Genomic DNA, 14,878 nt, shown 5'->3' with positions numbered 1-14,878 from the left:
AGGAGTTCGTCAAGGCTGTATATCGTCACCCTGCTTATTTAACTTATATGCAGAGTACATCATGAGAAACGCTGGTCTGGAAGAAGCACAAGCTGGAATCAAGAATGCCAGGAGATATCTCAATAATCTCAGATATGCAGATGACACCACCCTTATGGCAGAAAGTGAAGAGGAACTAAAAAGCTTCTTGATGAAAGTGAAAGAGGAGAGTGAAAAAGTTGGCTTAAAGCTCAACATTCAGAAAACGAAGATCATGGCATCTGGTCCCATCACTTCATGGGAAATAGATGGGGACACAGTGGAAACAGTATCAGACTTTATTTTTGGGGGCTCCAAAATCACTGCAGATGGTGACTGCAGCCATGAAATTAAAAGACGCTTACTCCTTGGAAGAAAAGTTATGACCAACCTAGATAGCCTATTGAAAAGCAGAGACATTACTTTGCCAACAAAGGTCCGTCTTGTCAAGGCTATGGTTTTTCCAGTGGTCATGTATGGATGTGAGAGTTGGACTGTGAAGAAAGCTGAGCGCCAAAGAATTGATGCTTTTGAACTGTGGTTTTAGAGAAGAGTCTTGAGAATCCCTTGGATTCAAGGAGAATCCAACCAGTCCATTCTAAAGGAGACCAGTTCTGGGTGTTCATTGGAAGGACTGATGCTGAGGCTGAAACTTCAATACTTTGGCCACCTCATGTGAAGAGTTGACTCATTGAAAAAGACTCTGATGCCTGGAGGCATTGGGGGCAGGAGGAGAAGGGGATGAGAGAGGATATGATGGCTGGATGGCATCACCAACTCGATGGACATAAGTTGGGTAAACTCCAGGAGTTGGTGATGGACAGAGAGGCCTGGTGTGCTGCGATTCATGGGGTCGCAAAGAGTCGGACACGACTGAGCGACTGAACTGAACTGAGCCTGACTCTTGGGCGAATAGTTGAGCCTAGGGGAGAGAGAAAGAATTTTAGATAAAATGGAACAACATATTTTACTGAAAACTCAGTGTCATACTTTGACGCTGGGAGCCAAGCAACCTTTCTCTGGCTCTCCACCAAAACGTAACACCAAGGAGAAAGACAGGTGTTCTTCCCATCCTGCATCCTGGCCCATGCTACCACAGTGGACTGAGGACTAGTGGCTTCTGAAATTTCAGGGGTAGTAGCAGCACAAAGAGACAGAGGTTTCCATCCCAGGCAGTGAAGAATGGGGTCATGTCCATTCCTGGGATCTTCATGGTAATAGCCACAGAGTTTGGTGGGCTCAGGGTGGTACACATGGACATCACCACACTCTGCTGTACCAAGAAGAGAATACTGGGGACTTTCAGAAATACTTGCTGTGAGAGCACTTTCCAAAAAGTTGATGCTCCACTTGAGCATGTGGGGCATGTGGCAATCAAAGCTGGGCCAAGATACTCAAGGACTTCAGACATTTGAGGCTGGGGATATTTGAGTCCATATCAAATAATACCAAATATTGTTCTTTGATCCCAAACCACACAAAAGAAAGAAGTTTCTGAGAGATCTAAAACCAAAGGAAAAACCACAAGAGAAGAGAATATTCTGACTGGACTAGCTTGATCTCTTTCATTCAAATGTGAAAGCATTAACAGAGATGTCCTGATCTGATGCTCCATGATAGTATTTAAAACAATTACAAATCAGTTCCAAATCATGTTCACATTTAAGAAGTCTTTACACATTCTCTGGTGTATTTCATTTGGCATTTCATACTTTTGGAAAACTTCAGATGATGAGCTTTTCCATCTGCCACTGAGAGCAGTGGAACACAGTCCACTCAGTACAGACAGGTTCTGCACAGTTGGTAGTCGGACAAGATGACCAGAGGCACAGAAAACACCATCTCCAAATGAGACCCATAGAGTTGGAAAGAAGCACAAAGAAGGGCCTCCCTGGTGGCTCAGCTGGTAAAGAATCTGCCTGCAATGCAGGAGACCCAGGTTCTATCCCTGGGTCAGGAAGATCCCCTGGAGAATGGAATGGCATACAACTCATCTAAGGAGTTTAAAGAATTCACCTGCCTGGTGAAGAGACCCAGACTCACCCAATTCAAGTAACCTTAAATCCAGACACCTAGCAGCAAAGCAGAGAATGCAATGTACCTCTCAATACTTAAGTCTCATTTCCCACAAACCATAGCTGTTTTATGAAAATACTTTAAAACGACTCCTAAAACACACCCCCAGGCTCAGCCTTTACACCATACCTTGGAGTATGCTCTTTACTATAACCTCGGTGTGATCAGCCAGGAGGTCCGCCTTGGTAATTGCAGCCAGGGACAGGTAGTTGGACATATTCCTGCACAGTTCCTTGTTGCCTCTGTGGAGGAATTTCACTGCAATGGGGATGGCTAATGCCATCACAGGGGGGCGGTTGTAATTCTGAGGAAATACAAGAAATCAACAAATAATAAGTGGCTTGTTCTTCATTCATTTATTCATTCATTCAAAAAATATTTATTGAACTAAGCTCCCAGAGAACAGCTGTGAAAATACAGGGCCCACTTTATCTTCCTTGTATTTGGGAATTCATGCAACTCTTGTTCTAGTTAGAGAGACTTAGAGGCAAATAGGCACTTAATAGCATAGGCTAATGAAGGTCATGGTAAGGAAAGTGGAGGGAGATAAGGAAGCAAAAAAGGAGCTTAGCCCAGTCTCAAGAGATTGTCAAGGAAGACTTCCTGGAGAAGGTGATATCTTCACTGAGACCTGCTGGATGAGTAACAGATGCCTGGGGAATAGCAAGACAAAAGAGTAGAAAAAAGTAGACAGAAGAAAAGAGTAGACCAAAGGAAAAGCGTGTGAGAAGGCAGAGAGATGGGAGAACTTGTGCATCTGCTGCTGCTGCTAAGTCGCTTCAGTCGTGTCCGACTCTGTGCGACCCCATAGACGGCAGCCCACCAGGCTCCCGCGTCCCTGGGATTCTCCAGGCAAGAACACTGGAGTGGGTTGCCATTTCCTTCTCCAATGCATGAAAATGAAAAGTGAAAGTAAAGTCGCTCAATCGTGTCCTACCCTCAGCGACCCCATGGACTGCAGCCTTCCAAGCTCCATGGAAGTTTGCCAGGCAAGAGTACTGGAGTGGGGTGCCATTGCCTTCTCCTGTGCATCTGGGGAACTGTAAATAGTTCAGAATGGATGATATGGGGTACAGCTGGGAAAACTGGGATAGAAGATGAAAGAGGGGACTGGAAAGGTAAACAGGGGTATGATTATGAAAGGTCTGGCACCATGCTAAGGAGTTTGGAATTGATCCTTAGGATAATCAGAAATCAATGATGAGAGGAATAACTCAGATTTATACTTGAGAAAAATCCAAGGAATGTTGAATAAGTTGCTACCTGACTGCATCTTAAAATCTAAAGTTTCAGCTAATGAAATTAAAAAGAAAAAAGATGAATGAACATAAGACTAAACTGAATGTAAGACTAAAAACTAAAGGTATTCTGGATCCTGAAATAATTCTCTTTTTTATGTACTTTGTAATAGAATATTGATGTCCTTACATATAAAATAGTGCTATCAGCACTCAATTACCTAATCAGGGAATAATATTTGGAAAATACAAATTGTTTTCTTGCAAATGAATAGTCTGCCTTCCTTACCATTAATTATTCTGACAATCAACCCCACTCCTTAGGCTAAGTCTAAAGCAAAAGTTGCACAAGTGCACAATGTGTTCGACTTTACATTATTATATTAGAAATAAAAAAGTAGTTTTTCTCTAACTGTTCATGTGGAAAGTGCTTCTTTCTACCCATCGATCATCCCCTTCTAATACCTCCTACAATTCTAGGTTTGTGATAGGTGTTCAATCAACATTTGTGAAGTTGAATAACTAATGAAGAAAATGCAAAACTATAGTGATCGTTGTGATGGGGAATGCAATGTGGTGGGAGGAAGGAAGGTGAAGGGGTGGAAAGGGCCTGCTGGCCCCCATCCTCTTGCTTGGGTCACCAAGGCCAGCGATGGCCTCCCAGTGACGTCCATCTTCAGGGCTAGCTGATTGGGCAGGTGAGCTGTTACATACTCCTTAGCAGCAGGACTTCCTCAGACACCTCCCAGGTACTTCTCTAATGAAGGCAATTACACCCTTAGTTCCATGGGTGGTCAAATGACTCAGGCACTGACCAACCAGAGAATCATATTTCCAAGTGGTAAGTTCAGGGATGGACAAGTTACCCAACTATAATGGAGGAGCTATTCAAGGGCCCTGTGAAAGAGATTCTTTCTCTCTTCTGATGTATTCGAAGTGCTGGGAATGGATCAAGAGTAGCTATCATTTTGTGACCTCAGTAGCAGAGAATCTGTATGAGATATGAGGCAACACGGATCTGAGACAAGAGAAATCTGGTGACATCATTTGAGCCCAAGTGTCAGTCTGTGCCTGAGGCCAGTTCTATCCCTAAATGTTTCTAAATGAGCTAATAAGCCTCTTGTGCATAAGTTTTTTTTTTCTTCCCAGTTCCTAGAAACAAAAATATAATAGACTTGATAAATCCTTAATCCATTCTTGTAGTTCTACCCATTTTTTAGATTCAAGAATCAGTCTGACTCTTGAGCAGAAAAAAACAGGCATTCAACAACCTAAGCTGATGTCCCACCGTGAAGTGAGTCATGATGGAATCTCTGACCCAATTCCTTGGTGACAAATCACGTGTTTATATAGCAGATCCACTCAGTAGGTCTCTGTCCTATTCTTCCGAGGGTTCCTAACATCATCTAACTATCAGAACCAGGGACTGCAGTCAGACTTCTCTTGGACCAGGCTTTATCAAGAGTGTCTCCCCTCTTGGTAATTTGATTAGGCCTGATTAGACTGGGCCATTCCTGGTGTGACGAGCTGTGAGGGATCCCTGAGAGGCTGGCTGCTCCATGACCTTCAGCATTACAAGTCTGCATGTGTGCTTGGGTAGGTCTTACAGAACTGTTTGCATCCACTGAGGGAAACTCACACTGAGGGATTTCCAAAAGGCTGGTGCATGATCAGGTATGCCAGTTTACTCTCTCACAGTGTATCTTTCCAGGTCAGGCCCTTTCACATCACCAAGACATCAGGAGCCAGATTACTAACCAGAATGTTCACTCATGGGCAGAAGAGCTGACCAGAACAAAGGAATACCTTATGGGCCATTTCATCTAGGCCAGGTCCAGCTCTATAGCCAAATCCCCATCTCTGGTGACTAGAACTTTCTTGTCTATCAGATTCAGTTTCTACTAGCGCCACCCCTTTGACAGTACTAGGTAAATGTGCCAAAATAACAACCCTATACTGAGCATCCTCTTTTTGTTGACACACTCTTCAGACATGTGGTGTTAAGAGAGTCAATTAATTTGTCCATTTCCTCCATTATAATCATATTCTATGCCTGCTCCCTTGTGTGCATGTATGCTCAGTCATGTTTGACTCTTTGCAGCCCTAAGGACTGTCACCCGCCAGGCCCCGGCTCCTTTGCCCACGGAATTCTCCAAGCAAGAATAATGGAGTGGGTTGCTATTTTCTCCTCCAGGGGACCTTCCCAACCCAAGGATCAAACCTGCGCCTCCTGCATTGGTGGATTCTTTACCACTGACCTGCTCCCCAGAGGTTACATTTATTCAATAAGTTGGAACCCTGAGTATGTCCCAAACCTCTCTGTTTCACCTATCAATTTCTTGGGTTGCCCCAATCTCTCTTGTAGGTTTTTGCAAATTGACCTCTGACATATCTTTGTCCCTGTCAAGGCTACCAAAGCCCCAGTTTTGAGAGTGGAACACAATCACACAATTTGCAAAGTTTTCCAACAAAGAATATCTTGCTCAAGGTTATTTTATCTTCTCTGAGTCTTTAGCCAAGAACAACTTGCAGCTAGAGAAGTATATGCCTTCCATGAGAGGAAAATATCTCCAAGCATATTTACCTGTAGCTTTCTGAGAATCCAGGATGGAGGTATTGGAAGTAGAACTCAAGTGTTTCCTACTAATTGTGAACAGAGATAAGCATACTAAAAGATCATTGTAAAATTATATTCATAACTAATAACTAATGCTTTTAAACCTTGGGAATGAGCTAACACTTTCCAGCAACAATGAAAGAAAAGTCTGTCTTAACCATTTTGATCATATTTTTTTTTACAACAATTCTAGATGTCCTAGAGAAAAATAGTGGGTAGCTATTAAAGTCTTTGAAGTGTGGTTCCAAGTGAAAATTGTTAAAAATTTTAAAATGTATAATGTCATTATTAAAAAAATAAAACTCTAACATACTCAATTTTTCTGTTTTCCTCCCCCATATGTCATGTGGAAATCTCTCAAATGACAAGAGAAGTGAAACATTAAGCAAAGAGCAAGTAGTTCATATATACACCAAAGAATTGCCACCAATGGCTCTCAATCTCTAAACAGCATCTAGATAGTTCCTAGTGTTTCAAGAGTTATGGGTACTACTGACAGCAACAGGATATGAGTAAAGGGCTAGGAGGCCAAGATGAGGCTGGGCAAGTACACACACCCTCCTTCCAATGCTTGAGCTTTGCTCTCAAGTTAAGCAAAAGGATTTGCTAATGCAGTAGATCTCAGGTCCCTGAAATAACTTTATCTCCAGGATTATCTGGATTCCAGGAATGCTAATGGTATACATTCAAAGAAAGCCCCCATGATTGCTCATACAATCAAACTACTTTAACACCAACTGTTAATGCCAGAGCTTATGCTAGATCTTGCCCTTCCATGCAGATGTGAGCACAAATGGCATCTGTATCTTCTTACAGACAGTTCAGTACTCAGTACTCAGGGAACAATTCAGTGAAGTACAGGGTTGAAATAAAAGCTTACTCATGGGAACAGTTATATCCAGCAATAGAAGCTAAACAAGAGGACTTCATTCTACGATTGCCAAGAGTTGTATTTCTTAACTAGATTAGCACCAATTTGAGCTCTTGGTGGAGATTTTCCTTTGGAAAATGCACTTTGGGAAGGTTTCCCAGTGTTTTAAAATTGAAAAGAATAAAGCTAAGTAAAAGATATATATATATATATATATATATATATATATATATATATATCTGAGGTGATAGCCACTAAAAGTCTCTTTGGCTCTTAGGCTTTGAATTCAACTAAGAACCAAAAAATATTAATCTCAAGAAATATTATATACCATATGTTAAAATGGCTATTTTATGGTTTTTCATCCCCCATGTGGATTAGATAATCAAAATTTGGATTTACATATAATATGCTTGGTTCTGAGCAGTATGGCTATATATAAAATCTAAATTGCATCCATATAAGTTTTCCTAGTGTATTTTCTGACAAGCAATAAGGAAGTGGGTCTCAGGAACCTGAGGCCAGGGGTCCCAGTCTCCTCTCATTTCATGCTGTCGTGTGTGGCATTAAATGATGAACTGGTACTGGGGCCCACTCCGGGGAGAAGCACAGCTGGTGCAAAAGCAAGAGGGCAGTCAAGTCTCCTGAGCTACTTATGTGTTCATCTGTCTATTCATTCATTCAGTAAGTATTTTGAGCACCTACTATGTGCCATTCCAAGTTCCAGGTGCTGGGCCCACATCAGTGAATACAACTAAGTTTCTATTTTGGGCAGGGGGAGACAGGCAATAAACAATGGCTAAAAGAAATAATTAAATGACAGAGTCAATGCTGTTTTAGCATCAACATTAGCATGCAGCTAATGATAATGATGACAATACTAGCCAAAGCTAATACTCATGTAGCACTTCCTGTGTCTTAAATTTTTTATGTATATCCATCTAATCCTCACAACAAACTCACGAGGCAGCTACTCATATCATCTGTATTTTATACCTGAGGAAATTAGGGCCCCAAAAGATGAAATGCCCAAGATCAAACTGCCAGTAAATGGTAGAGCTGGGATTGCCTATTGAATATATTCCTAGATGAACATGAGCAGTCCTGCCTTTTCTAAGAGCTGAAAATGAAATGCTCTCAAAACTACCCAAGGCATTTTGCATGGAATGTCAGCCAGGGATAGATTTTGAATATTCATGCAGCTTTAACTGAACAGAAGGAAATACGAAAATTGAAGTATGGAATCAAAGTGAATGGACAGTGGAGGTCCTTCTATAAAGAAGGAAAAATAGGCTGAGAGGAGCTACCCCACGTCAGGGGCGGCCGCCGAGAGGGGCTACCACACGTCAGGGGCAGCCACCGAGAGGAGCAACCCCATGTCCAGTGAGTGGTGGCTGCGTGGGAGGGCTGAGAGGGCTGAGGAGGGCTGAGAGGAGCTACTCCACATTCAAGGTCAGGAGGGCTGGTGGTGAGGAGATATCCCTCGTCCAAGGTAAGGAGCAGTGCTTGTGCTTTGCTGGAGCAGCTATAAAGAGATATCCCATGTCCAAGGTAAGAGAAACCCAAGTAACACAGGAAGAGATACCTCATGTCCAAGGTAAGAGAAACCCAAGTAAGACGGTAGGCGTTGTGAGAGGGCATCAGAGGGCAGACACACTGAAACCATAATCACAGAAAACTAGTCAATCTAATCACATGGACCACAGCCTTGTCTAACTCAATGAACCTAACCCATGCCCTGTGGGGCCACCCAAGATGGATGGGTCATGGTGGAGAGGTCTGACAGAATGTGGTCCACTGGAGAAGGGAATGGCAAACCACTTCAGTATTCTTGCCTTGAGAACCCCATGAACAGTATGGAAAGGCAAAATGATAGGATACTGAAAGAGGAACTCCCCAGGCCGGTAGGTGCCCAATATGCTACAGGAGATCAGTGGAGAAATAACTCCATAAAGAATGAAGGGATGGAGCCAAAGCAAAAACAATACCTAGCTGTGGATGTGACTGGTGATAGAAGCAAGGTCCGATGCTGTAAAGAGAAATATTGCATAGGAACCTGGGATGTTAGGTCCATGAATCAAGGGAAATTGGAAGTGGTCAAACAGGAGATGGCAAGAGTGAACGTTGACATTCTAGGAATCAGTGAACTAAAATGGACTGGAATGGGTGAATTTAACTCAGATGACCATTATATCTACTACTGTGGGCAGGAATCCCTTAGAAGAAATGGAGTAGCCATCATGGTCAACAAAAGAGTCTGAAATGCTGTACTTGGATGCAATCTCAAAAACGACAGGATGGTCTCTGTTCGTTTCCAAGGCAAACCATTCAATATCACCAGTAACTCAAGTCTATGCCCCAACCAGTAACACTGAAGAAGCTGAAGTTGAATGGTTCTATGAAGACCTACAAGACCTTTTGGAACTAACACCCCCAAAAGATGTCCTTTTCATTATAGGGGACTGGAATGAAAAAGTAGGAAGTCAAGAAACACCTGGAGTAACAGGCAAATTTGGCCTTGGAATACAGAATGAAGCAAGGCAAAGACCAATAGAGTTTTGCCAAGAGAACGCACTGGTCATAGCAAACATCCTCTTCCAACAACACAAGAGAAGACTCTACACATGGACATCACCAGATGGTCAACACCGAAATCAGATTGATTATATTCTTTGCAGCCAAAGATGGAGAAGCTCTATACAGTCAGCAAAAACAAGACCGGGAGCTGACTGTGGCTCAGATCATGCACTCCTTATTGCCAAATTCAGACTTAAATTGAAAAAAGTAGGGAAAACCACTAGACCATTCAGGTATGACCTAAATCAAATCCCTTATGATTATACAGTGGAAGTGAGAAATAGATTTAAGGGCCTAGATCTGATAGATAGAGTGCCTGATGAACAATGGACATTGTACAGGAGACAGGGATCAAGACCATCCCCATGGAAAAGAAATGCAAAAAAGAAAAAGGGCTGTCTGGGGAGGGCTTACAAATAGCTGGGAAAAGAAGAAAAGTGAAAAACAAAGGAGAAAAGGAAAGATATAAGCATCTGAATGCAGAGTTCCAAAGAATAGCAAGAAGAGATAAGAGAGCCTTCCTCAGTGATCGATGCAAAAAAATAGAGGAAAACAACAGAATGGGAAAGACTAGAGATCTCTTCAATAAAATTAGGGATACCAAGGGAACATTTCATGCAAAGATGGGCTTGATAAAGGACAGAAATGGTATGGACCTAACAGAAGCAGAAGATATTAAGAAGAGGTGGCAAGAATACACAGAACTGTACAAAAAAGATCTTCATGACCCAGATAATCACGATGGAGTGATCACTGACCTAGAGCCAGACATCCTGGAATGTGAAGTCAAGTGGGCCTTAGAAAGCATCACTATGAACAAAGCTAGAGGAGGTGATGGAATTTCAGTTGAGCTACTTCAAATCCTGAAAGATGACGCTGTAAAAGTGATGCACTCAATATGCCAGCAAATTTGGAAAACTCAGCAGTGGCCACAGGACTGGAAAAAGTCAGTTTTCATTCCAATCCCAAAGAAAGGCAATACCAAAGAACGCTCAAACTACTGCACAATTGCACTCATCTCACACATTAGTAAAGTAAAGCTCAAAATTCTCCAAGCCAGGCTTCAGCAATATGTGAACCGTGAAGTTCCAGATGTTCAAGCTTGTTTTAGAAAAGGCAGAGGAACCAGAGATCAAATTGCCAACATCTGCTGGATCATCAAAAAAGCAAGAGAGTTCCAGAAAAACATCTATTTCTGCTTTATTGACTATGCCAAAGCCTTTGACTGTGTGGATCACAATAAACTGTGGAAAATTCTGAAAGAAATGGGAATACCAGACCACCTGACCTGCCTCTTGAGAAACCTATATGCAGGTCGGGAAGCAACAGTTAGAACTGGACATGGAACAACAGACTGGTTCCAAATAGGAAAAGGAGTATGTTAAGGCTGTATATTGTCACCCTGCTTATTTAACTTCTATGCAGAGTACACCATGAGAAATGCTGGGCTGGTAGAAGCACAAGCTGGAATCAAGATTGCCGGGAGAAATATCAATAACCTCAGATATGCAGATGACACGACCCTTATGGCAGTAAGTGAAGAGGAACTAAAAAGCCTCTTGATGAAAGTGAAAGAGGAGAGTGAAAAAGTTGGCTTAAAGCTCAACATTCAGAAAACAAAGATCATGGCATCTGGTCCCATCACTTCATGGGAAATAGATGGGGAAACAGTGGAAACAGTGTCAGATTTTATTTTTGGGGGGCTCCAAAATCACTGCAGATGGTGATTGCAGCCATGAAATTAAAAGACGCTTACTCCTTGGAAGAAAAGTTATGACCAACCTAGATAGCATATTGAAAAGCAGAGACATTACTTTGCCAACAAAGGTCCGTCTAGTCAAGGCTATGGTTTTTCCAGTGGTCATGTATGGATGTGAGAGTTGGCCTGTGAAGAAAGCTGAGAGCTGAAAAATTGATGCTTTTGAAGTGTGGTGTTGGAGAAGACTCTTGAGAGTCCCTTGGACTGCAAGGAGATCCAACTAGTCTATTCTAAAGGAGACCAGACCTGGGTGTTCACTGGAAGGACTGATGCTAAAGCTGAAACTCCAGTACTTTGGCCACCTCATGCGAAGAGTTGATTCATTGGACAAGACTCTGATGCTGGCAGGGATTGGGGGCAGTTCGAGAAGGGGATGACAGAGGATGAGATGGCTGGATGGCATCACCAACTCGATGGACATGAGTTTGGGTGAACTCTGGGAGTTGGTGATGGACAGGGAGGCCTGGCGTGCTGCAATTCATGGGGTCGCAAAGAGTTGGACATGACTGAGTGACTGAACTGAACTGAACTGAACTGAACTAATTTTCTCACAGTGAATTTGGTGACTATTTCCTCCCTCCTCACACTTTGGCTCCCTCCCTCATCAAATGACCATCAGCAGTATGAGCAGAGGTGAAGGAAGAGTTAAAAGGCAGAGCTTATTTGGCATCAGTTCTGCTAAGCACTTTGGTTGGTTGGTGAAGAGGCTGTAACTACTGTAACTAGTAGTGAAAATAAAACTAGGCATTGGCTATCAATATTATGATTGTTGGCCTGTCAGTTCTCTAGTTCAGTTCAGTTCAGTTGCTCAGTCGTGTCCAACTCTTTGCGACCCCATGGACTGCAGCACACCAGGCTTCCCTGTCCATCACCAACTCCCAGAGCTTGCTCAAACTCATGTCCATTGAGTCGGTGATGCCATCCAACTATCTTGTCCTCTGTTGTTCCCTTCTCCTCCTGCCTTCAATCTTTTCCAGCAACAGTTTCTTGTCCAGTGAGTTAGTTCTTTGCACCAGGTGGCTAAAGAATTGGATTTCAGCTTCAGCATCAGTCCTTCCAATAATTAATTATTCAGGACTGATTACTTTTAGGATTGACAGGTTGGATCTCCTTGCAGTCCAAGGGACTCTCAAGAGTCTTCTCCAACACCACAGTTCAAAAGCAGCAATTATTTGGTGTTCAGCTTTCTTTATAGTCCAACTCTCACATCCATACATGACTACTGGAAAAACCATTGCTTTGACAAGACGGACCTTTGTTGGCAAAGTAATGTTTCTGTGTTTTAATATGCTATCTAGATTGGTCATAGTTTTTCTTTCAAGGAGCAAGAGTCTTTTAATTTCATGGCTGCAGTTACCATCTGCAGTGATTTTGGAGCCCAAGAAAATAAAGTCTCTGTTTCCATTGTTTCCCTATCTATTTGCCATGGAGTGATGGGACTAGATGCCATGATCTTAAGTTTTTTTAATGTTGAGCTTTTAAGCCAGCTTTTTCACTCTCTTCTTTCACTTTCATCAAGAGACTCTCTATTCCTCTTCACTTTCTGCCATAAAGGTGGTGTCATCCATGTATCTCAAGTTATTGATATTTCTCCCGGCAATCTTGATTGCAGCTTTTGCTTCATCCAGCCTGGCATTTCGCATGACGTACTCTTCATATAAGTTAAATAAGCAGGATGATAATATACAGCCTTGATGTACTCCTTTCCTGATTTGGAACCAGTCTGTTTTTCCATGTCCAGTTCTAACTGTTGCTTCTTGACCTGCATACAGATTTCTCAGGAGGCAGGTAAGGTGGTTTGGTATTCCCATCTCTTGAAGAATTTTCCACAGTTTGTTGTTATCTACACAGTCAAAGGCTTTGGTGTAATCAATAAAACAGAAGTAGATGTTTTTCTGGAACTCTCTTGCTTTTTCCATGATCCAGCAGATATTGGCAATTTGATCTCTGGTTCCTCTGCCTTTTTAAAATGCAGCTTGAACATCTGGAATTTCATGGTTCACATACTGTTGAAGCCTGGCTTGGAGAATTTTGAGCATTTCTTTGCTAGTGTGTGAGATGAGTACAATTGTGCAGTAGTTTGAACCTTCTTTGGCATTACCCTTTTTTGGTATTGGAATGAAAACTGACTTTTTCCAGTTCTATGAAGACCTACAAGACCTTCTAGTACTAACACCCAAAACAGATGTCCTTTTCATCACAGGGGACTAGAATACAAAAGTAGGATGTTAAGAGCTACCTGGAGTTACAGGCAAATTTGGCTTTGGAGTACAAAATGAAGCAGGGCAAAGGCTAACAGAGTTTTGCCAAGAGAACTCACGGGTCATAGCAAACAGCCTCTTCCAACAACACAAGAGATAACTACACATGGACATCACTAGATGGTTAATACTAAAATCAGAGTGATTATATTCTTTGCAGCCGAAGATGGAGAAGCACTATACAGGCAGCAAAAACAAGACCGGGAGCTGACTGTGGCTCAGATCATGAACTCCTTATTGCCAAATTCAGACTTAAATTGAAGAAAGTAGGGGAAACTACTAGACCATTCAGGTATGACCTAAATCAATTCCCTTACAATTATACAGTGGAAGTGACAAATAGATTCAAGGGATTAGATCTGATAGAGTGCCTGAAGAACTATGGATGGAGGTTTGTGACACTGTACAGGAGGCAGTGATCCAGACTATTCCCAAGAAAAAGAAATGTAAAAAGGCAAAATGGCTGTCTGAGGAGGCCTTTCCAATATTTGTAAGAAATACAATATTTCTTACAAGAGAAAAGAAGAGAATGTAAAGGCAAAGGAGAAATACCCATCCGAATGCAGAGTTCCAAAGAATAGCAAGGAGAGATAAGAAAGCCTTCCTCAGTGATCAATGGAAAGAAATAGAGGAAAAGAATAGAATGGGAAAGACTAGAGATCTCTTCAAGAAAATTAAAATACCAAGGGGATATTTCATACAAAGATGGGCACAGAAAAGGAGAGAAACGGTATGGACCTAATAGAAGCAGAAGATATTAAAAAGAGGTGGCAATAATACAATGAAGAACTATACAAAAAAGATCTTTATGACCCAGATAACCATGATGGTGTGATCACTCACATAGAGCCAGACATCCTGGAATGTGAAGCCAAGTGGATCTTAGGAAACATCACTACAAACAATACTCGTGGAGGTGTTAGAATTCCAGTTGAGCTATTTCAAATCCTAAAAGATGATGCTATGAAAGTGCCGCACTCAATATGCCAGCAAATTTAAAAAACTCAGCAGAAGCCACAGGACTGGAAAAGATCAGTTTTCAGTTCTCTAGAATTCCATTCTAATCCATCAGCTAAGTCAGTAGTTACAACCTCCTGAAATGTGAAGTCAAGTGGGCATTAGAAAGCATCACTACGAACAAAGCTAGTGGAGGTGATGGAATTCCAGTTGAGCTATTTCAAATCCTGAAAGATGATGCTGTGAAAATACTGCACTTAATATGCCAGAAAATTTAGAAAACTCAGCAGTGGCCACAGGACTGGAAAAGGTCAGTTTTCATTCCAATCCCAAAGAAAGGCAATGCCAAAGAATGCTCAAACTACCACACAACTGCACTCATCTCACACACTAGTAAAGTAAAGCTCAAAATTCTCCAAGCCAGGCTTCAGCAATACGTGAACCGTGAAGTTCCAGATGTTCAAGCTGGTTTTAGAAAAGGCAGAGGAACCAGAGATCAAATTG

The 14,878-nt window shown here is 42.0% G+C and overlaps 1 protein-coding gene across 4 annotated transcripts in view; it reads right to left on the bottom strand.

The window, feature by feature from the left end:
* VEPH1 (ventricular zone expressed PH domain containing 1) overlaps positions 1–14,878 on the bottom strand; it is a 277,465-nt gene that overhangs the window by 199,026 nt on the left and 63,561 nt on the right. For all 4 annotated transcript variants that reach the window (XM_027542753.1, XM_027542745.1, XM_027542737.1 and 1 more), the window contains one exon: positions 2,224–2,398. In XM_027542753.1, coding sequence (XP_027398554.1) covers positions 2,224–2,398 — 175 coding nt within the window. The remainder of the gene's footprint in view (positions 1–2,223; positions 2,399–14,878) is intronic.

This window comes from Bos indicus x Bos taurus, chromosome 1, assembly GCF_003369695.1.
Source record: "Bos indicus x Bos taurus breed Angus x Brahman F1 hybrid chromosome 1, Bos_hybrid_MaternalHap_v2.0, whole genome shotgun sequence".
In the NCBI taxonomy this organism is placed as follows: Eukaryota; Metazoa; Chordata; class Mammalia; order Artiodactyla; family Bovidae; genus Bos; species Bos indicus x Bos taurus.
This window is presented reverse-complemented; position numbering and strand designations above follow the sequence as displayed.